The 22,143-nt window shown below is 41.3% G+C and overlaps 1 protein-coding gene and 1 long non-coding RNA gene across 7 annotated transcripts in view; one reads left to right on the forward strand and one right to left on the reverse strand.

Annotated features, from left to right (window-relative positions):
* BACH1 (BTB domain and CNC homolog 1) overlaps positions 1-22,143 on the forward strand; it is a 283,858-nt gene that overhangs the window by 199,181 nt on the left and 62,534 nt on the right. For all 5 annotated transcript variants that reach the window (XR_008674794.2, XR_008674793.2, XR_010132396.1 and 2 more), the window contains one exon: positions 19,438-19,540. Coding sequence is in view for 2 of the 5 variants with exons in the window: in XM_063702603.1 (XP_063558673.1) it covers positions 19,438-19,512 (75 nt within the window). In the remaining 3 variants the exon portion in view is untranslated. The remainder of the gene's footprint in view (positions 1-19,437; positions 19,541-22,143) is intronic.
* On the reverse strand, positions 15,547-20,409 carry LOC129529317 (uncharacterized). 2 transcript variants are annotated; one of them, XR_008674797.1, is made up of 4 exons: positions 20,326-20,409; positions 18,943-19,038; positions 17,239-17,325; positions 15,547-15,780 (listed from the first exon to the last, which is right to left on the reverse strand). It is a non-coding gene; the product is annotated as an uncharacterized lncRNA (long non-coding RNA). The 2 variants fall into 2 exon arrangements; XR_008674798.1 differs by lacking the exon at positions 18,943-19,038 and having other exon boundaries at positions 20,326-20,399.

Below are 22,143 nucleotides of genomic sequence, written 5' to 3' on the forward strand. Positions count from 1 at the left end.
GACTTTGAGAATCGTTATTCTGACTGGTGTGAGATGCTGTCTCATTGTGATTTTGATTTGCATTTCTGTAGTGATGTTGAACTTTTTTCATTTGTTTGTTGGCTGCATAAATGTCCTCTTTTGAGAAGTGTCTGTTCGTGTCCTTTGCCTGGTTTTTTTTTTTTTTTTTTTTTTTAGTATTTATTGATCATTCTTGGGTGTTTCTTGGAGAGGGGGATGTGGCAGGGTCATAGGATAATAGTGGAGAGAAGGTCAGTAGATAAACACGTGAACAAAGGTCTCTGGTTTTCCTAGGCAGAGGTCCCTGCGGCCTTCTGCAGTGTTTGTGTCCCTGGGTACTTGAGATTAGGGAGTGGTGATGACTCTTAAGGAGCATGCTGCCTTCAAGCATCTGTTTAACAAAGCACATCTTGCACTGCCCTTAATCCATTTAACCCTGAGTTGACACAGCACATGTTTCAGAGAGCACGGGGTTGGGGGTAAGGTTATAGATTAACAGCATCCCAAGGCAGAAGAATTTTTCTTAGTACAGAACAAAATGGAGTCTTCTATGTCTACTTCTTTCTACACAGACACAGTAACAATCTGATCTCTCTTTCTTTTCCCCACATTTTCCCCTTTTCTTTTCGACAAAACCGCCATCGTCTTCATGGCCCGTTCTCGATGGTCGCTGTCTCTTCGGAGCCGTTGGGTACACCTCCCAGATGGGGCGGCTGGGCAGAGGCGCTCCTCACTTCCCAGACGATGCTTTGCCCAGTTTTTAATTTTTTTTTTTTGTAAATTTGTTTAAGTTCCTTGTAGATTCTGGATATTAGACCTTTGTCAGATGGTTATTTTGTAAGAATCTTCTCCCATTCTGTAGGTTTTCTGTTTACTCTGACAGTTTTTTTTCTGTGCAGAAGCTCTTTAGTTTAATTAGATGCCATTTATCAATTTTAGCTTTTGTTGCAATTGCTTTTGACGTTTTCTTCATGAAATCTTTGCCTGTGCCTATGTCCTGAATGGTATTGCCTAGATTTTCTTCTAGGGTTTTTATAGTTTGGGGTGTTAAATTTAAGTTTTTAATCCATCTTCAGTTAATTTTTGTATGAGGCACAAGGAATGGGTCCAGTTTCAATTTTCGGTGTATGGCTAGCCAGTTTTCCCAGCACCGTTTATTAAATAGAGAATCCTTTCTCCATTGCTTGTTTTTGTCAGGTTTTTCGAAGATCAGATGGTTGTAGATGTACAGTCTTACTTCTGAGATCTCTATTCTGTTCCATTGGTCTATGTGTCTGTTTTCATACCAGTACCATGCTGTTTAGGTAATTGTAACCTTGTAGTATAGTTTGAAGTCAGCTAGTGTGATGCCACCAACTTTGTTCTCTTTGCTTAGAATTATCTTGGTTATACAGGCTCTTTTTTGGTTCCATATGAATTTTAAAGTATTTTTTTTTTCTAATTTTGTGAAGCATGGCAGTGGTAGTTAAATGGGAATAGTACTGAATTTACAAGTTACTTTGGGCAGCGTGACCATTTTTGTGATATTGATTCTTCCTATCCATGAGCGTGGAATGTTTTTCCATTTGTTTGTGTCCTCTCTGATTTCCTTAGCAGTAGTTTGTAGTTCTCCTTAAATAGGTCCTTCACTTCCCTTGTTAGCTGTATTCCTAGATATTTTATTCTCTTTGTAGCAATTGTGAATGAGAGTTCATTCATGAGTTGGTTCTCTGCTTGTCTATTCTTGGTGTATAGAAATGCTTGTGATTTTTGCACATTGATTTTTTTATCCTGAGACTTTGCTGAAGTTGCTTATCAGCCTAAGAAGCTTTTGGGCTGCCCAAGCCCCCTTTTTTTCCCTCCTTAGTCATAAAGGAAAAAACGATCTAGATTTGGCATCTTCCATAGAAAAGAGGAATAGGTATGTTTGCCTTTCTCACATGGACAGTCGAAGGCAAGTCTTTGTGGGTAGTCCCATCTAAAGTGTCTAGGAAGCTCCTGTGGACATGGTGCTGGTGTACTGAAGTGGGATCTTCTACTCCTGCTTGATTTTCTGACCTTCTGAGAGTGAGATGCTAAAAACTGAAGTCTCCAGCATGGTCTGCCACTAGAACCTTCATTCTTGCCCTGCCTGCCCCACAGTGCTTAAAATATTAGAACAATATTGCTATTGCTCAAGAAAGAACCACTTCTGCTAGTGCCAGTGACTCACTGTTTCTTGAAGGAGTTACAAGCTTTGAAAACATGCAGGAAAATGATGAGGTAGAAACATTCTGATCACCTCAAAACAGTACCTGTTCAGTAGTGAAGCCACAGCTTTTTTTTTTTTGGTTATTAGCTAGGGCAGACTGATATGGACATTCAAGATGCCATTCACTTTATTTGGACAAAGCTGTGGACTACAGATTGATTTTCACAATTCCACTCCACCTAATTCATGATGAGAAATTCTAAAGCCAGGTATGGTGGCTCACACCTGTAATCCCAGTACTTTAGGAGGCTGAGGCAGGAGAACCACTTGAGCCCAGGAGTTTGAGACCAGTCTGTGCAATATAGCACGACCTAGACTCTACCAAAAAATCAAAAAATTAGCTGGGTATGGTGGTGTGTACCTGTAGTCTTAGCTACTTGGGAGGCTGAGGCAGGAGGATCCTTTGAGCCCAGAAGGTTGAGGTTGCAGTGAGCCCTGATCATGCCACTGCGGTCCAGCCTCAGTGACAGAGCAAGACCTTGTCTCAAAAAAAAAAAATTTTTTTTTAAAGTAATTAGGGTGTTATTCTTTGCCTGTAAAGTGTTTTAGCAAGACTTTGGAGGGGGTGCTGTAGGGGGTGTTAACTGGGTACCCTTTAAACAGGAAAGTCCCCATGATGTCACTTCTGGATTAAAAGGTATGCATATGTAATTGACATTTCTTGAACGTTCATAATTTGCCAAGTACCATGCCCACTGCTTGATAAATATTATCTAACTTAATCTTTATAATGACCCTATGAAGTCAATGTTATATGGTTTCTATTTGCAGATGAGACACTGGCATAGGAGGGTCAAGTAACCTTCCCAAGGTCATTGAATTAAGGGTAGGAGGCCACATGGTGAGGGTTCTCATGAATGCCTTCTGGCTCCAAGTACATGGCCTTATACAAAAGTCCTCCTTAAACCCAGGTACCTGGAAGATAGAAAGGACTTTCTTTTTTCCTTTCTTTCTTTTTTTTTTTTTTTGAGATGGAGTTTCACTCTTATTGCCCAGGCTGGAGTGCAATGGCATGATCTCGGCTCACCACAACCTCTGCCTCCCAGGTTCAAGCAATTCTCTTGCCTCAGCCTCCAGAGTAGCTGGGATTATAGGCATGCACCACCACACCAGGCTAATTTTGTATTTTTAGTGGACATGGAGCTTCTCCGTGTTGGTGAGGCTTGTCTTGAACTCCCGACCTCAGGTGATCTGCCCGTCTCAGCCTCCCAAAGTGCTGGGATTACAGGCATGAGCCACTATGCCTGGCAGAAAGGACTTTCTAATAACTTTCTATTGTCTTTAATTTTGGAGAAGTGGCTCTTCCTCATTACTATAATTTAAATGCATTTGTTACAGAGCAAGTTTTCTACTCATAGGCTGCCTCTTTTAAGGGAGACAAAGGGAGCTTGCTTTAATCATCCCATTATGAGACAATTCTTTTGACTTAAAATTTGCTGCAGCCTGTGACCTGGGAAGAGACCATCTAGGCACCACTGTTTATCTTCTACCATCTCATTTCTATTCCACCCACCCGGGAGTGAAGTGATCTGAATCTCTCAAATGCCTGTTGCTTCTTTTTAATCTTGTCTTCTAGGAAAACAATTTATCCTCCTATTAGCAATATAAATTCCAGTGATCTATCCTTGGAAAAGCCTATTCAAACATAAAAATACTGACTTTGATCTGATAACAACTTCATAAGTATATACTAGGATTCCAATTTAAATTTTGGCTTGTGACTTTTTGAATCAGCTCCTTCCTCCTCTATTTCTTAATTAGTAGACCCATGAGAAATCAAAATGGATGAAAGAAAGGGGAGATATGTACAGTTGCTGAATGATAGGATAACTTAATAGTTCTTGCATTAGGGGCAGAGGAGCTGTGAAAGAGAAGGGCACACTTTCCTTAAATGCCTGCTCTGTGTCAGGAACTATATTAGATATAACTAGTTGGTTCCACTTCAGAACACTGCTAGACCTGAACCAGGACCTACTGACTCATAAAAGTTTAGAGTTGGAAAGAATCTCAAAGGTCATTTAGTCCAGCCCTCACCCATTCGGTGAGTCCTCCAACAATATGTTATTTTGTGCTTTCTAGTCCCCTTTTGAACTCTGTATTCCCCACTGCAGCTTATTCCATGGTTAATAATTCTAATTATCAAAAAGTTTTAGCATACATTGTATATAATTCTGTCTCCAGGTAATGTCCACCCAGGATTCCTCTTTCTATCCTCTATAGCCCAGACAGTATGATGCCTCCCTGTGGCAATCTTCCAGGTATTGAAAGTTGGACATGAAGTGGCCCACAGGGCTCCTGCAGGCCAAATGTTATCAAGATGAGTTTAGACTTAGGGTTAGTGTGACTTGAGACTCACCAGCCACCTTCAGGGTTCCTGCAGCCCTCCACATCTCATTTTTCCCGGTGGCTCTGGGCTAAGTGTGCATAGTTGAGATCATTCCATAGCCCCTTCCCTCTAAATAAATACTTCTTTAGGCATCAAGATGTATTATTATCCATATATTCAGTACCATTTAAGTGTCTAAAAAGTACACATGCTTTATGTATATTAACTTTATCCCACAGAAAATCCTTGGATGATAGGTGTTAGAACTATATGAAACTGTCATCTTTATAGGTCAGAAATGGTTGAATATTAGCAATTTCAAGTGGCTTAATTATTACAAATCAGATTTGACAGATGAGAAAAATGGAGACTTGGAAATGTTGCATATATCATTCAAGCCCACAAAGCCAGCAAGAGGAGGCTGAGGTCTACACCTGAATCTGTCTAGCTCTAAAGTGGGCTTGTCCTGCTGCACGTGCTGTTTCCATATGCATTATCTTGCAGTTGCATAAGCAACATTCAAAGTAAAGACGAAGGGGTCACAGTCTTTTGGAAAGGAAAGAGGAATTTGAGACATTTACATGTTTGCTAAGTAAATCTTTATTCCCCATAATGTGGTTTGGCTCTGGGTCCACACCCAACTCTCATCTCAAATTGTAATCCCCATGTATCAAAGGAGGGACCTGTAATCCTCACGGGTTGAGGGAGGGAGATGATTGGATCATGGGGACAGTTTCCTCCATGCTGTTCTCATAATAGTGAGTTAGTTCTCATGAGATCTGATGGTTTTATAAGTGTTTGGAAGTTCCTCTTTTGTGCTTCTTTCTCCTGCTGCCTTGTGAAGAAGGTGACTGCTTCCCCTTCCACCATGACTGTAAGTTTTCTGAGGCCTCCCCAGCCATGTGGAACTGTGAGTCAATTAAACCTCCTTCTTTTGTAAATTACTCAGTCTCAGGTATTTCTTTATAGTAGTGTGAAAACAGACTAATACACCCCACTTACTATGTGTATGACCTCGAGGAATTTATTGAACCTCCCTGAGAAACAATTAGCTCATCTAAAATTGGGTTATTAATATTTAACTTGTAGTACTCGTGTGAGGATGAAGTAGATTGATATTCTGTCAAGCTGCTGCCCAGTGCTCTTCGGATGCCTGGCATGTCCTGCTCTACATAGAGTTTTAGCCCATTCACTCACTAACTCACCTCTGACAAAGGTAGCCCAATTTTTTTCTGTAAAGGGCCAGTACTAATAATGTAGGCTTTGTGGGCCAAGAGGAAATTTCCTCAACTCTTTGAACGTGTGGTCTTTCTGAAAGGCTAATAGTCCTTTTTATGTTTTACTTTTAAAAATGTAAAAACTATTCTTAGCACACAGCCCATACAAAAATAGATGTCTCCAGCAGCTTCCCACTCATCTCTCTCTCTCTCAATATTCCTTCCTCATTCATCCAGAAAACAGGAGCTATCAGACGGGATGGGCTCCCTCTGCCATGCCTCCCTTCATGCTGCCCTCATTCTCTTTCCTGTCTCTGTTTTTAATTTTAATTTTTAATTTTACTGTTTTGGGACAGGGTCTCTTTCTGTCACCCAGGCTGGAGTGCAGTTGTGTGATCTTGGCTCACTGAAGCCTTGACCCCCCGAACTGAAGCGATCCTCCCACCTCAGTGTCCCGAGTAGCTGGAATTACAGGTGCCCACCACCACACCTGGCTAATTTGAAAATTTTTGTAGAGATGGGGCCTCACTGTGTTACCCAGGCTGGTCTCAAACTTCTGTGCTTAAGTGATCCTCCCACCTTGGCCTCCCAAGTGCTGGGATTACAGGCGTGAGTCACCACACCTGGCCTCTTTTCATCTCTGGTCACAGTGAAGGAGCTCTCTGGTCTCCTGACCCAGCCAGCCCCTTCAATTGTACATTATGTCCTGTTGCCTCCCACTTATTCAGGAATATTGTTCCATCCATCCTCCCCTATCTCCTTTAAAGCACTAATATTTCTTCACTGGATCTTCCCTATCAACATGCAAACATGCTATGATTTGTCGCATTCTAAAGAATTCCCTTGACTCCGCTTTCTCCTCCACCTGCCACTTCACATTTCTCCCAGCAAAACTCCATGAATGAATTAACTACATAGGCTAACTCCAATTTCACTCTTTCCATTCTTTCTTCACCATTACTCTATCAAGGTCAGTAATGACCTTCAGGTACTCCAGTGAGCAGTTCTCAGTCCCCCAGGACTGACTTTGCCACAGATGGCCACAGGGTCATTCCCTTCTTTCTCAATGAGCCCTTCACTTGCCTTCTGGGATACCGGGCTGTACTGCCTTTCCTCCTTAGTCACTGCTGATTCCTTCTCAGCTTCATGGTCTCTTGATTTTGGAGTCCTAAGGATTAGTCCTTGCATGTCTTCTATTTTTTTAAATCTACATTCACTCTCATAGTGATTTTGTACAACCTCATGACTTTAAGGACCATCCATATGTTGATGATTCCTATATGTATATCTCCAGCCTGACCTGCTTCCTGAACTCCAGATTTATATACCTGACTGTCCATTCAACATCTCCCTATTAGGCATGTCAAACTTAGCATGGCCATAACTCAGCTCCTTATATTCTATTTCACCACCAACAAAATTGGCTCCTCTCACAATCTTTCTCATCTCTGAAAATCACAACTCTATTCTTCCAATTACTCAGGCTAAAACCCTGGCTTTACTCTTTTTAAAAATTATTAAAATCAACTTTATGACATATATGTCCAGTAAACTGTAACATTTAAAGTGTACAACTCAGTGAATTTGGGTATACACCCATAATGCCATTGCCACAATTAATTTACAGAACATTTCTATCTCCCTTTGTCACCCATTCCTCCCTTCAAGTCTGTCCCCAAGAGACCACTGATTTACTTTTCATCATGGCTAGTTTACATTTTCTGGAATTTTATATAGATGGAGTTATACTGTAGGTACTCTTGTTATGTCTCTTTTACTTAGAGTGAATATTTTGATATTTATTCATGTTGTGTGAAATGGTAGTTTGCTTCTTTGTGTTGTGATTAACATTTCATTATATAGACACACCACGATTTGCTTATGCATTCTTCATGTGATGAACTTTTGACTTGCTCCCAGTTTTTGGCTATTATGATTAAAGTTGCCATGAACATTCCATAGTGGTCTTTGTGTAGATATTTGATTTCATTTTTCTTGAGTAAATCACCTAAGAGTGGCATGTTTGGGTGGGTAGGTGCATTGTGTAGCTTCTTAAGAAACTGCCAAATAATTTTCCAAGGTGGCTGTACCATCTTGCATTTCCATGAACAGTGGATTATAGTTCCAGTTCCTCCACATTCTCACTTGACTATATCTTTGCTCTCTTTTTCTCATGTCCAGCATCCCATTCATTAGCAAGTTCTGTTGCCCAAATCTTCAGAATGTACCTAGAATCTTATCCCTTTTCATCCTATTACTGTGACCATTTGGGTCTGAGACACTCTCATCTCTCATTGGATTTTTTGCAATAGCTTCCTGCTTGTACCCTTGTTTTCTTTAGTGTTCTAACACAGCAGTTGAAATAAACCTGTTAAAATATAAGCAGCTTCTATCATTCCACTGTTTTATTTTGTTTGAGACAAAGTCTTGCTCTTTCACCCAGGCTGTCATAACCATAGTTCACTGTAGCCTTGAACTCCTGGGCTCAAGTGATTCTCCTGCCTTGGCCTCCCAAGTAGCTAGGACTACAAGCACATGCCACCACACCCAGTTAATTTTTAAGTTTTTGTTGTAGAGAGGTGAGTCTTGCTATGTTGCCCAGGCTGGTCGTGAATTCCTGGCTTCGAGGGATCCTCTTGCCTCAGCCTCACTCCACTGTTTATAACTCTCAGTGCCTTCCCATCTCAGAGCTAATGCCAAGACATTCCAGTGCATATCTGGCCATCCCTCACACTCTTTACCTTTCCACCCTCCTACTTCTCTTCCCCTCTTTTCTTTCTCTCTATGCTGTTCCTTGAACACACAAGTATGCTCCTATCTCAGGGCCTTTGCTGATGCTGTTCTAAGGCCCCCTTCTTTCCCAGATATATGTACATGACTTGCATTCTCATTTCCTTCAGAACTTTACTCCAATGACACTTTTCCTATGAAGCTTTCTGTGATTCTTCCACTTAAAATTGCACCCTCCCCACACTCTTTGTTTCATTTCCCTATTTTATTTTTTGTCATTACACTTATCACCATTTGGTATTCAATATATATTTGTTGATCATCTACTATGTGCTAAGGATCATTCTAGGTCCCAGGGATGAAAATTAAATGGAACAGTCAAAAATCTCCATCATGATAGAATTTGCACATATATTACTAATTTATCTTGCTTCTCAATTGTTTCCCATTCACTAGAATAAAAGTGTTGTGATGACAGGGATGCTGTTGGTTTTGTTCAGTGCTGCATTGCTAGTGCCTAGAATGCCTGGCAAATAGTAGGCTCTTAACAAACACCAAGCTGTTGTCTCTTTTTTTTCTCCAAATAAAAAAAAGCAATCCTTGCTCCAAGTGTGGAATAGATTGCTGCAGTGTCATACTTTAGACCTTGAGGGAATCTGCAGCCTGTGAAAACTGAAGACACAATTGAATTGCTAATTAAACATTGGAACCAGTTCAATTCTATGATCCTCTAAGGAAAGGATTTTAAGTGGTGAAGTATTAATCTCACTTTCCAGACTACTTATCATGGCAGAACAAAGTTCTCCTTAGCCCCTTCCAAGACCTTTAGACCAGCCTGAGAGCTGAGTGATGAGGCTGGCTGCTCCACCAATTGCCCCTTCCTTAGGGACATGTCTTTTAACACTTCTTTCTAGACGAGTGCTTCCCGAAATATAGTCTCTTGACTACCTGCATTAGCATTGATCAACTTAACCACTGAATGAGAATATCTGGAGGTAGGCTTCTAAAAATCTTCATTTTTTACAAACTCTGGAGGTAGTTGGTTAGAATTTGAAGCTTGCAATTATTTGTTTTAAAATTTGAGTTAGTGCATCTGGATCCAGGAGGATTAAATTACTGTAGTTGATGGCAGTATGGCAGGAAGCATCCAGGGGTAAATTACAATGTCCAGGAGAGGATTAGAAGCTTTCATTAAAGCTCAACGTTAGTATTTTTTTGGCTATGCCCTTGTTACAAGTTGAATTTTGTATTCCCCCCAAATGAAGTTCCAACTCACGGCGCCTCAGAATGTGACCTTAATTGGAAATAGGGACATTGCAGATGTGATTTGTTAAGACAAGGTCACACTGAAGTAGAGTGGGCCCTAATCGGACTGGTGTCCTCATGAAAAGATCTCCATGTGAAGAGACACAGGCAGAATGTTATGTGAAAATAAGGGATTGGAGGGAGGCATCTGTAAGCCAGGGAACACCAAAAATTGACAGCAAATCCCCAGAAGTTAGGAAGAGGCAAGGGTTTTCTCTACAGATTTCAGAGGGAGTGTGGTCCTGCTGACACCTTGATTTTGGACTTCTAGCCTCCAGAACTGTGAACATTTCTGAACAACACATTTGAAAAATACATTTCTGTTGTCTTAAGTCACCAATTTTGTGGTACTTTGTTATGGCAGCCCCAGGAAACTCACAGGAAACCTTTATGTTTCACTAACAGCTACAATGATATTGTTGAGATGGGACTGTAGATGAAAGAACAAGCAGGAGTGATAACTTCAGGGATTTTTAGAACTCAGGAAATTTTAAATGGAGGCTTGAGATTTCCCTAAAGGATAGACAGATAGACCAATGGAAGACTGGGAAACCGAGAAAAATGTCAACACCTACATGAAAGCTGATGTATGATGTAAGTGGCATTGTTAAATCAGTGAGAAAGCAATGGACTAGATAACATGTAGGAGTGGGAAAATTGGCTATCCACATGCAAAAATAAAACTAGAGCTCATATAATAATAAGAGTAATCCCTTCCACTGCACTCAGTAGGTGCTGTTCTAAAAGGTTTTATATATTCTAATTGCAACTTTACTCTTACCTATGAGTAATATTATATATTCTAATTGCAACTTTACTCATACCTATGAGTAGGTACCCATTTACAGATTAAGAAACTGGAGTACGTGGAAGTTAAATGACAGGTTAAAAAGTGGCAGAGCTGAGAAGTGAACCCAGGTAGTCTGCCTCCGGACTCCATGCTCTCAATCACGATGCCATGCTGCTTTGCATCTCCTAGGGATGTGAACTCAAGGTTCGTTCAACACCTGACTGTGAAAATAGAAACTCTAAAAATTTAGAAGAAAATAAAGGATAATATCTTCAAGACTTTAGGGTAGGGAATAAAGAAAACAGAAAACATACAAATTATAGAGATAAATATTGACAACACAAACTACATAAAACATTTTTGTTCATCAAAAGATATAATAAGAATGAAAAATAGAAAGATATTTGCAGCATGTATAATCAATAGAAGATTAATATCCAGTTTATATAAGAAATTCTCTACGTCAATAAGAAAAGCACAACAAACAACATTATCAAAAAATTGTCCCCCCCCCCCCAAAAAAGAACATGGAATCTCACAGAAATAATAAATTACAAATACTGATTTGAAGAGATTATTAACTCCACTAGTAATGTGGATAATGGTAAAAGAAATCACTGTGAGATATAATTTGACACTCATCATATTGGCAGAAAGTTTAAAGTCTGACAATACCAAATGGTTACAAGGATATAAGGCAATAACAGTTCCTATGCACAGCAAGGGGGAATTTAGATTTGTGTAGCCACTTTGGAGATCAATTTTGCAATATTTAGTAAAGTTGGAAATTAATTTCCTCTGTGACTCAGCAGCTTTTACTCTAGAAATATGCCCTAGGACATCTTGCCCATATTCCCAAGGAGACAGAGCCAAATGGTTTATTGTAGCAAACACTTAGAAACAGCTTCAGTAGCCATCAGCAGAAATGTGGATTAACTCATGGTGGAGTGTTCATATGATAGATACTATGTAATACTGAAAATTAATGAACTAGAGCCAAATACATTCATGAAAGAACCTCATAAACATAATGTTGCTTGAAAAAGCAAATTGAATAAAAATATATAAAAATTTAAAACATACAAATAAGACTAAAAGTTAAAAAATGAAAGAAGAACATATAAAGGCAAAAAATATACAATACAAATACATGCACCTACTATGTACCCACTGATATGGTTTGGCTGTGTCCCCACCTAAATCTCATCTTGAATTGTAGTTCCTGTAATCCCCATGTGTCATGGGAGGGACCCGGTGGGAAGTAATCAAATCATGGGGGTGGTTAGCCCCCATGACAACTGCTGTTGTCCTCATGATAGTGAGTTCTTATGAGATCTGATGGTTTTATAAGGGGCTTTTCCCCCTTTTGCTTGGTGCTTCTCCTTGCTGCCGCCATGTGAAGAAGGATGTGTTTGCTTCCCCTTCTGCCATGATTGTAAGTTTCCTGAGGCATCCCCAGACATGCTGAACTGTGAGTCAATTAAACCTCTTTCCTTTATAAATTACCCAGTCTCAGGTATGTCTTTATTAGCAGCATGAGAAGGGACTAATACAGTAAATTGGTACCAGGTAGTGGGATGCTGCTGTAAAGTGCCCGAAAATGTGGAAGTAACCTTGGAACTGGGTAACAGGCAGAGGTTGTGAAACAGGAGAGTTCCCTGACCTCCTTCACAGGACATGTGACAAGGGTGTGGCTCTCTGTTCAGCCACTGTGAGGGAGGGGGAGCACACAGAGAGGCAGGTGCAGGAACTAGGGTGAGCACTTTTGAGCTCTAGCCCCATGGCAGTGTCTAGGGGTGGTTGTCTGTCACTCCCAAAGACCAGTGGACACATGTTACAGTATACTCTTTTAGCCTTGCTCTCCACCGATAGCTTAAGTGTTAACCAGCTCAGTGGACTCTATGCCTTTTTGCAAGGGCAGAGGGCCAGTGTGATAGCCTTCTGTATCCCGAGCTCTTGTCCAGCATCCTGGAAGAATTGGGTCACACACAGACTTGAAGGATGAATGTGGGGGTTTTATTGAGTGGTAGAGGTGGCTCTCAGTGGGATGTATGGGGAGCTGGACAGGGGATGGAGTAGGAAGATGATGTTCCCCTGGAGTATGGCTGTCCAGTTGCCAATCTCCTCTCTGACCATCCCCAGCTGAACTCCTCTTGATGTTTAGATATTCCTTCTCTTCTCTCCTTCTCTGCTGTGCTATTCTGCCACTCTTCTGCTCCTCTGTTCATCTGGTCATGGAGTCTGGGGTTTGGGATTTATATGGGTACAGAATATGGGGATGTGGTGAGCCAAAAGACAACTTTTTGAGCATGAAAACAGAAATACCTGTTCTCACTTAGGGCTGTGGGTATCAAGGCTTGAGGGTGGGAACTGCTCTCTTCTATCCAGTAGTTTCCTGTCTCCTGTCCCTATCATTTGGAACAGTTTGGAGGGCTCAGAAGAAGATAGGAAAATGTGGGAAAGTTTGGAACTTCCTAGAGATTTGTTGAATGGCTTTGACCAAAATGCTGATGGTGATATGGATAATAAAGTCAAGGCTGAGGTGGTCTCAGGTGGAGATGAGGAACTTGTTGGGAACTGGAGTAAAGGTCACACTTGCTGTGCAAAGAGACTGGTGGCATTTTCCCCCTGTCCTAGAGATCTGTGGAACTTTGAATTTGAGAGAGCTGGTTTAGGGTATCTGGCAGAAGAAATTTCTAAGTGGCAAAGTGTTCAAGGGGAAGTGGAGCATAAAAGTTTAGAAAATTTGTAGCCTGACAATGTGATAGAAAATAAAACCTCATTTTCTGGGGAGAAATTCAAGATGGCTACAGAAATTTGCGTAAGTAACAAGAAGCCAAATGTTAATCACCAGCACAATGGGGAAAATGTCTCCAGGGCATGTCAGAGACCTTTATGGCAGACCCTCCCATCACAGTCCCAGAGGCCTAGGAGGGAAAAATGGTTTCCTGGGCCCTGTCCAGGGCTCCACTGCTCTATACAGCCAGCCTGCCTGCTTTCCTTCTTTCTTTCTTTTTCTTTCTTTCTTTTCTTTTCTCTTTCTTTCTTTCTTTCTTTCTTTCTTTCTTTCTTTCTTTCTTTCTTTCTTTCTTTCTTTTTCTTCCTTCCTTCCTTCCTTCCTTCCTTCCTTCCTTCCTTCCTTCCTTCCTTCCTTCCTTTCTCTCTCTCTCTCTCTTCTTTCTTTCTCCCTCTCCCTTTCTCTTTCTTTCCTTTTCTTTTTTGAGACAGGGTCTTGCTCTGTTGCCCAGGCACAATCACAGTGGCACAATCACAGCTCACTGATCCTTGACCTCCTTGGCCCAAGCAATATGCCTCTCTCAGCCTCCTGAGTATCTGGGACCACTGGTGGGAGCCACCATGCCTGGCTTTCAAAAATTTTTTGTAGAGATGGGGTCTCCCCATGTTGGCCAGGCTGGTCTCAAATTCCTGAAATCAAGCAATCTTCCTGCCTCAGCCTCCCAAAGTGCTGGAATTCAGGTGTGAGCCACCACTCCTGGCCCTGGGGATTACGTTTCAACATGACATTTGGAGGAGACAGACATCCAAACCATATCACTAGTTGATAGGTACATAGGTACTTATATTATTCTTCATTTCCTTTTCTATGTCTCAAATATTGCAAAATAAATTTTTATAAAGAAAAGAGATTGGGAGCCACTCAGATGGGTGGAGAAAGTGAATCATTTGAATGTCAAATATGGGGACTATAGGTCAGAAGGGGCTGGAAGTGCCATCGTGTTTGTTCCTTCTGACTTCACTTCTCTTTTCCTATTCCAGAATAATGTTGGGAAAGAAAAAGTGTTATAAGAATCTCTTCCTTTTCTTCTGAGATCCAGGATCCTTACAGTTCTCTCCTACAGTTTACTCTCCTTCTTGGTTTGGATAGGCTACTGTTAGGGCAGTCAAGTTGAGAGTGAGTACTTGTTTTTGTAAAGTCACTGTGGTTTCTTATCTTTTGTGTTTTCCAAGCTGTTTTTGATTTAATATTTTCTAGTGCTCCTTTTATGCACATGTTTAGTGTACAAATTCTCTCACAAATAAAGTGTGACTGATATACAGCTAATATTCCTCCTCCACACAAACAAAAGGTCTTCTAGACAAGTAACAAATAAGAATCAATGTGCTTGGTGTCCAGAATGGCTTACAGCATATCTCTCTCTTTGGTCAGCTGAAAAGAGGGAGGTGGTTTTAACTCAAGTTAATAAGCAGTCCTGCTATTCCTTATGCTCTAACATACACCTATGTCAACAGAAAATATGTTGGTTGTGTATGTTTTCACTTAATACTTTGCTGCAGTGAGTTTTGCCCAAATGTCTTATTATGGTGGCTAGAGTTCTGAGTATAGAATATTACTCTTCTTGTGTTATTTCAATGATACTGTCCTCTTACCAGTATTATAGGACCAACAGGTTTGTATGTCCACTGTGCAGTAACATACCAATTACACGAAGACAACAGTGTTTGCAGCAGAGAAAGAGTCTAATGATTGCAGGGCACTAAGTAAGGAGACGGGAGGAGACCCTCATATCCATCTCCCCGAGGAGTCCTGGGTGGGGGCTTTTAAAGGGATCATGAAGTATGAAGGGCTGGAATATTGGGGCCATTAATTGGTCAGCGTAAGAGATATGAAACCATCAAGATGTAGAAACTCAGAATCACATAGGCTTCTTCAGGGAGTGAGCATCTTGTGGGGCCCTTCAGACCAGCTGACATCAGTAGTTTCATTGATATACAGGACCTGAAAGAATATCTCAGATGGAAAACTTAACATCTTATAATTTTCACATTGTTATCTATAGAGCAGGTAAGGGGAACTATAATCTTGTAATGGGTTGTAACCACCCAATGGGTTTACCTTGCCCACTGCCTAGACAGAGCCAATTTATTCAGAGGAATTGCAAGGAAGAAAGAGTAATTCTTGCAGAGCTGGCTGTACAGAAGAGCAGAGTTTTATTATTACTCAAATCAGTCTCCCTGAGCATTCGGGGATTGGAGATTTTAAAGATAATTTGATGGGTAGGGGCTTGGGAAGTGGCGAATGTGGATTGGTCAGGTTGGAGATGGAATCATAGGGGGTCGAAGTGAAGTTTTTTTGCTGCCTTTGTTCCTGGGTGGGATGGCAGAACTGGTTGAGCCAGATTACTGGTCTGGGTGGTGTTACCTGATCCATCCACTGCAGGGTCTGCAAAATATCTCAAGCATTGATCTTAGGTTTTACAATAGTGATGCTGTCCCTAGGAGCAATTTGGGGAGGTTCAGACTCTTGGAGCCAGAGGCTCCATGACCCCTCAACCTTAATTTCTAATCTTGTAGCTAATTTGTTAGTCCTGCCAAGGCAGACTGGTCTCCAGGCAAGAAAGGGATCTTTTTGTAAAAGGGCTGTTATCAATTTTGTTTCAGAGTCCAACCATGAACTGAATTCCTTCCCAAAGTTAGTTTGGCCTATGCCCAGGAATGAACAAGGACAGCTAAATGGTTAGAAGCAAGATGGAGTCGGTTAGGTCTGATCTCTTTCCCTGTTACAATTTCCTCAGTTGTAAGTTTTGCAAAGGCAGTTTCAGGGTCTATGTGATTCTGAGGCAGTCATCACCGAACAACCAGGAGGAAGCAGGTCAGAGAGCAGCTGGCCTAGTGATGCACGCTGAGCCTGCTGCGAGCCTGGTTTAGTTTCCTTGCTCTTCCTCCCTTCTTCCCTGATTAATTTTATAAAGTATATAGGGACGATTTTTACCAGCATCCTGTGTATCAGACTCATTAATTCATGAAGAAAGACCAAGGTGGGGGTTTGGGGGGAAGGCAAAGGAGCCTATCACTCTTTTGTTTATGATAAAACCTAGAAAACTCGTTCAAAAACTGAAAGTTTGCCTTCTCATCCCTGAAAATCTCTTTTTTATAGAAATCATTATTTTAGTTATAGTGACAGAGTAATGCTTTCTCAGGAATTTAGTATTTTTCATTGTTGTGGATTTTTTGGGTTGTTTTTGTCAGTTGTTGGTCATTGAAATCTGATCCCTCTATTGAAATTGAATTTGGAAGCTGAAGAATGGAAAGATTTTTAATAATATTCTTAAAAATAAAAAGCTTTTTAAAGTGGCAATAAGGCTGGGTGCAGTGGCTCACACCTGCAATCCCAGCATTTTGGGAGACCAAGGTGGGCTGATCACTTGAGGTCAGGAGTTCAAGACCAGCGTGGCCAACATGGTGAAACTACATCTCTAGTAAAAATACAAAACTTAGCTGGGCATGGTGGCACATACCTGTAATCCCAGCTACTCCAGAGGCTGAGGTAGGAGAATTGCTCAGACCCTGGGAGGCAGAGGTTGCAGTGAGCCGAGATAATGCCATTGCACTCCAGCCTGGGTGACAGAGTGAGACTGTCTCAAAAAAAAAAAAAAAAAAAAAAAAAAAAGAGTGGGAATAGTAGTGAAGTATTACCTGGATATGCTAGGATTTCGATCAAGGGAAAAGGTTTCCCCCAGGGACAGTTCTCTATAAAGTTCTTGCTTAGGATGTGGTGTGGGTCGGGGGAGTTGGCCCTGGAGTCCTATTTACTGTGCATTAAAAAAATACATCAGGCACAATTCAAAGCCTTTGTCTGGTCATCAAAATCCTGTGATGCTGAAATGATGCATTTTATCACCTTGTTCTCAATCTTCTAACAGAATCCAAACACTTGACCGGCTATATGATGAATTTCTTCAGTAAACAATTTGCACCTTGCAGTCATCTGAAACAGAAGAATTTTTCTACATAATTATTTACTCCTTAAAATCATATTTATTTTCCTGAATCACTTGCATTTGCTTACTTAGCCAAGAAATGGTGAAAAAGTCCTAGTTAGATTCTAAAATGCAGTCTGTACAAATAGATATGTCGGTCTTGTTCATGCTGTATATTAATATGTAAAACAATGCCTTCCACATAATAGATGCCATTAACCACCAAAAGAAAAAAATGAATGAATGAATGTGTTCTTCATATTTATTCTCCTACAATTTCGGGATGCTGTTTTTTCTATTAATGTAACTCCAGCTAGTGGGAGATATGAAGAGCCTGGGAAGAAAAGAAGGAAACAGCTGGAACTCACAGGCAGGTCAGGGGACTCTAATCATCTTTCATTTTATACACACAAGATTAAAGAGTCCCTCTGAGTTTTGATTAAGGATGCACAGTTATAAGATTAAATACCAGTGAGCCAAATTAGAAAAGCTTTAACTCCAATCTCAGGATTCATCAAAACTCTTCCTGCTACCCCCTCCCTCACATTAAGCCGTCTTTACAACATGGGATTAGAGCAAACTATTTAAGACTTCATGTCCCCAGGCTCTTTGTCACCTTTGCTGTACAGCTGTCCTCATTCTGATCACAAACAATTCTCTCATCAAGAATCAAAGCTCATTTCCCCTTGAAATTTCTGTTTATATCCATGACTGAATTCATTCCAGCACCTCTACACATATTTATTTATTTTGGCGACCTGCAGGGTCCTATATCAGGTACAACATGCACTCTTGTCTTATGCGTTGTCATGAAACATATTAAAACTTAGTATGCTTGTCTGTTTTAGAAAAGACCTCTTTAATCATTCCAGTAATTATGCAAACACTCCCACAAGGCCAACAATAAACATGTCCTTCCCTTCCTGAGAAGCCTTCTGACTGTCTCCTTGGAAGCCACACCAAAGGGATTGGACAGAACGTGCAATTAATAACTCAAATGAGGAGAGGTTAATATGGTCATCAGGCATCTGAGAAATAAAAGTGTCATTGCTTTATTAAAAGCTGTAATTCAGGTACAAGCTTACATAGTAATGATAAGACAATTTTAAAGAAATAAACGAAAGGACCAGAAGAAAAAAAAATGTTCATCTTAACTCTAGATGAGATTTTAGATTCTGCAAACATATTTTCTTGGTTGACAAAGAATGAGATCCATTGACCTTTAAATGTATTATTTGTTGCAAGAAAATGTAGAAGTCCAAGGAAACTCTACAGGGACTTTGCTACTTGAGGTTTGATAACCTGTCCATGAGTTTCCTAAGTACAGTGAATTTTTGAGGGTCCGTTTTCATGTGGCCTCAGGAGATCAAATTTAATCATTTAGGTTTTCCTTTCTCCTACGTGGGAGGGGTGTAGGGGCTTGAGAAGCTCAGGGCTATTTAAAAAGACCTACATGGGCCAGACGTGGTGGCTCATGCCTGTAATCTCAGCACTTTGGGAGGATGAGTGGGGAGGATCACTTGAGCCCAGGAGTTTGAGACCAATATAGGCAATATAGGGCAACCACTGTCTGTATATATACATATATATATATATATAAATTAGTCATATGTGGTGGCACACACCTGTCATCCAAGCTACTCAGGAGGCTGAGGCTGGAGGATCTCTTGAGCCCAGGAATTTGAGGCTTCATTGAACCTTGATCAAGCCACTGCCCCAGCCTGGGCAACAGAACAAGACCCTGTCTCAATAAAGTAAAATAAAATGGCCTATACTATCTTTTTGTTGTTGTTGTTGCCTCACTTAGTATCAAAGAAGACTAAGAGAAATGTAAAGAGCTAGACTTTGAGCTCCTATGTAATAAGGTCCAGGTATATGAAAGAGAATAATGATGAGGCCCTGATGTACATCCCATAATGTGAGAAATGACAGTTAGAAGAACAGGGGGACTCTGTTTAGTGGTAACATGAACTCTTTAAGGAAGCTGGGACAAGGGAGAGCCTTCAATTTCTCATACACAGAAGCCAATATGGGCTGTTTATGGTTGAATGAGGAGGAGGATGGTTTGGGTTCCTTGACCTATGTCACTGAGGTACAATCTTTATTTCAAACCCTCCCAGGCCACGAAGAAAAGACTCCTGGAAAACCATGAGGTGGCCCTCCCAAACCCTAAGATTGGAATGTGGTTTTCCTAGGGAAAGAAGACTCATGAGCTGTCTGGAGGTGAGCATTGGTGGGGAAGGGCTTTAGGAGCAAGAAGAAAACCGTGGGCTTTATCCTTTAGGCCATGGAGTCATTGGAGAATTTTGGACAGAGGAATAATGAGATAGAAGTAATGTCTAGAGAATATTAATTTGATAACAGGGTACAAAATAATTTAGGAGATTTCTGGGAAGGAGGCCAGTTCAGAATCTTCTTCCCCCCATAATCTGTACATGAGAACATGAAGTGCTGTTGGTTTATTGAGTGAGCTAAACTGAGCGGGGGTAGAACTAGGGAACGATTTAATTTTTCATCGTCTATTGCATTTAAATGTGGCCTGTTTGATCCCTTTTCCTTATCCCTGAATGAGATCTGAGGAAAATCACATAGCTTTCTTGTCCTTTTGACTTGTTAGACAAGTCCTATTTTGTTAAGAGTCACTGTGTCTGGTATTAAACAGCCCAGTCTAAATAAAAACTTCAGGCTCAGATCCAATTCTGAGCTTCTCACCTTCCCTCAACTCAGGTCTGATCTAGGTTAGGAAAGAGGTGTGGTCTTTTCTTATACAACTCCTTTCTCCTTTGCTTCTCTTCCCAACTCCTGCTGCTGGCTCCTCCAGAACTGGGAAGCAGGGGTTAGCATGAAAGGGGGAAAGGCATTTTTACTCAGTTCATGATATTTATGGGTTTCTCTTGGCTGGTGATAATATGTGTGCTGGGCCTCCAAATGCTGGCTCATTTGTGGGGTGCAGGTGGTCTGTGTGTGCTCCACGTGGGCTCTGCACAGGGTGTCAAGAGATGCAATACCCAGTTGGCCTTTTCCAAGCCTCTGGTGGTACCGTCTAGTGTGCTGCATCCCATCAAGATGGCTCAAGCTTGGCTCCCTTCCGGAGTTCACCGAACCCACCGGAAATGCATTGTTCGTTGCCGTTCCAAATGTGGGCTGCTTCCGGTGCTCCTTTCCTTCCTCCTGCCAGCCTCTCACTGTCTACATTCTCTGGCAGGAGGCAGGCACCAGCCTCTATGTTCACATAAACCCCTAAATTCTAGCTTATCCATGTCATGCTCTCCAGAGAGCAATTCCACCGTATCCTTCTTTAGGGACTTAAGAATTTCTGCAACTGCTTAGCAAGCCGCCAGCTGAGCGTGAGATACTGTTATGGGTTGAACTGTGTTTCCCCAAAATTCATATGTTGAATTCCTAACCCTTAGTACCTCAGCAGGTGACTGTATTTGGAGATAGGGTCTGTTAAAAAAAAAAGTGATTAAATTAAAATGAGCTTATTAGGGTAGGACCTAATCTATGTGATTGGTACGCCTCTAAGAACAGGATATTGGGTCCCTGGGAAGACCAAGTGAAGACACAGGGAGAAGAGGGATACCTGCCAGGCAAGGAGAGAGGTCTCAGGAAAAATAAACCCTGCTAGTCTCCCGATCTCGGACTTCTAGCCTCCAGAATTATGAGAAAATACATTTCTGTTGCTTAAACCACCTCGTTTGTGCTATTTTTTTATGGTATCCCTGGTAAACTGATACAGATACTATTTTCTATTCTGTATGGGCACCCTCATTTCCACAAATTGGGAAGTGTCCACTGGTTTCTTGATTTCATGCTTCGTGACGCTTATTGTACTCAGCTTGGAGCTTCACCTGAAAATCGGAGACCACAGGAGACATTCTACTCCGTCATTTCTTCTTCTTTTTCTTCCCTTTTTTTTTTTTTTTTTTTTTTTTTTAAGATGGAGTCTTGCTCTGTCGCCCAGGCTGGAGTGCGGTGGCGCCATCTCGGCTTACTGTAACCTCTGCCTCCCCAGTTCAAGTGATTCTCCTGCCTCAGCCTCTGTAGTAGCTGGGATTACAGGTGCGCACCACCATGCCAGGCTAATTTTTGTATTTTTAGTAGAGACGGGGTTTCACCATGTTGGCCGGGCTGGTCTTGAACTCCTGGCCTCAGGTGATCCACCCACCTCGGCCCCCTAAAGCGTTGGGATTACAGGCGTGAGCCACTGCACTTGGCTCCATAGTTTCTTTTAACCAGCTTACATAAAGATGCGAGTGCAAAAACTTGTGATTTACCATGACTGTTGCCATATGTCCTCAGTCTCCTTATTCCAGGACAGCTGCCCCACAAGCCACTGCCAGGGTCTTTCACCAAGTTTGTGCCAGGGCATCTCTCTAAGTTGCTTTCTCCAAAACTGCAGGAGCCTGCTTAATGCTTTTCATGCATGACACAGAATTTCAGGGGAGTTAACACCCTCAGAAGCAACCCTCAACTAAAGGGAGTAATACCTCCACACCCCATCACCTGGTGTGACAGTTCTAAGGAGTGTTCTGCACAGCTTCTCACAGTGTTAATCCAGTTCATTAGACACCAATTATTGATGTTTTCTCTTTTTTTGTCTCACTGTTTCTATTCCGTTCTTCTGTTTTCAGCGTTAACTCCTGAATAAACTATTTGCACCAAAACTTCATGTCAGAGTTTGCTTCTTAGGGAACCTAAACTAAAACAAGCTGTGCTTTATAACTTTTGCAGTGAGGTTCGATCAGCGTCTACTTCTGAGTTTTTCTTGGTTCTATGTGTAGTTTGTTGCTCATTGATTTTTGTCTCCGATTTAATCAAACGTG

This window comes from Gorilla gorilla, chromosome 22 (genome assembly GCF_029281585.2).
Source record: "Gorilla gorilla gorilla isolate KB3781 chromosome 22, NHGRI_mGorGor1-v2.1_pri, whole genome shotgun sequence".
Lineage (NCBI taxonomy): Eukaryota > Metazoa > Chordata > Mammalia > Primates > Hominidae > Gorilla > Gorilla gorilla.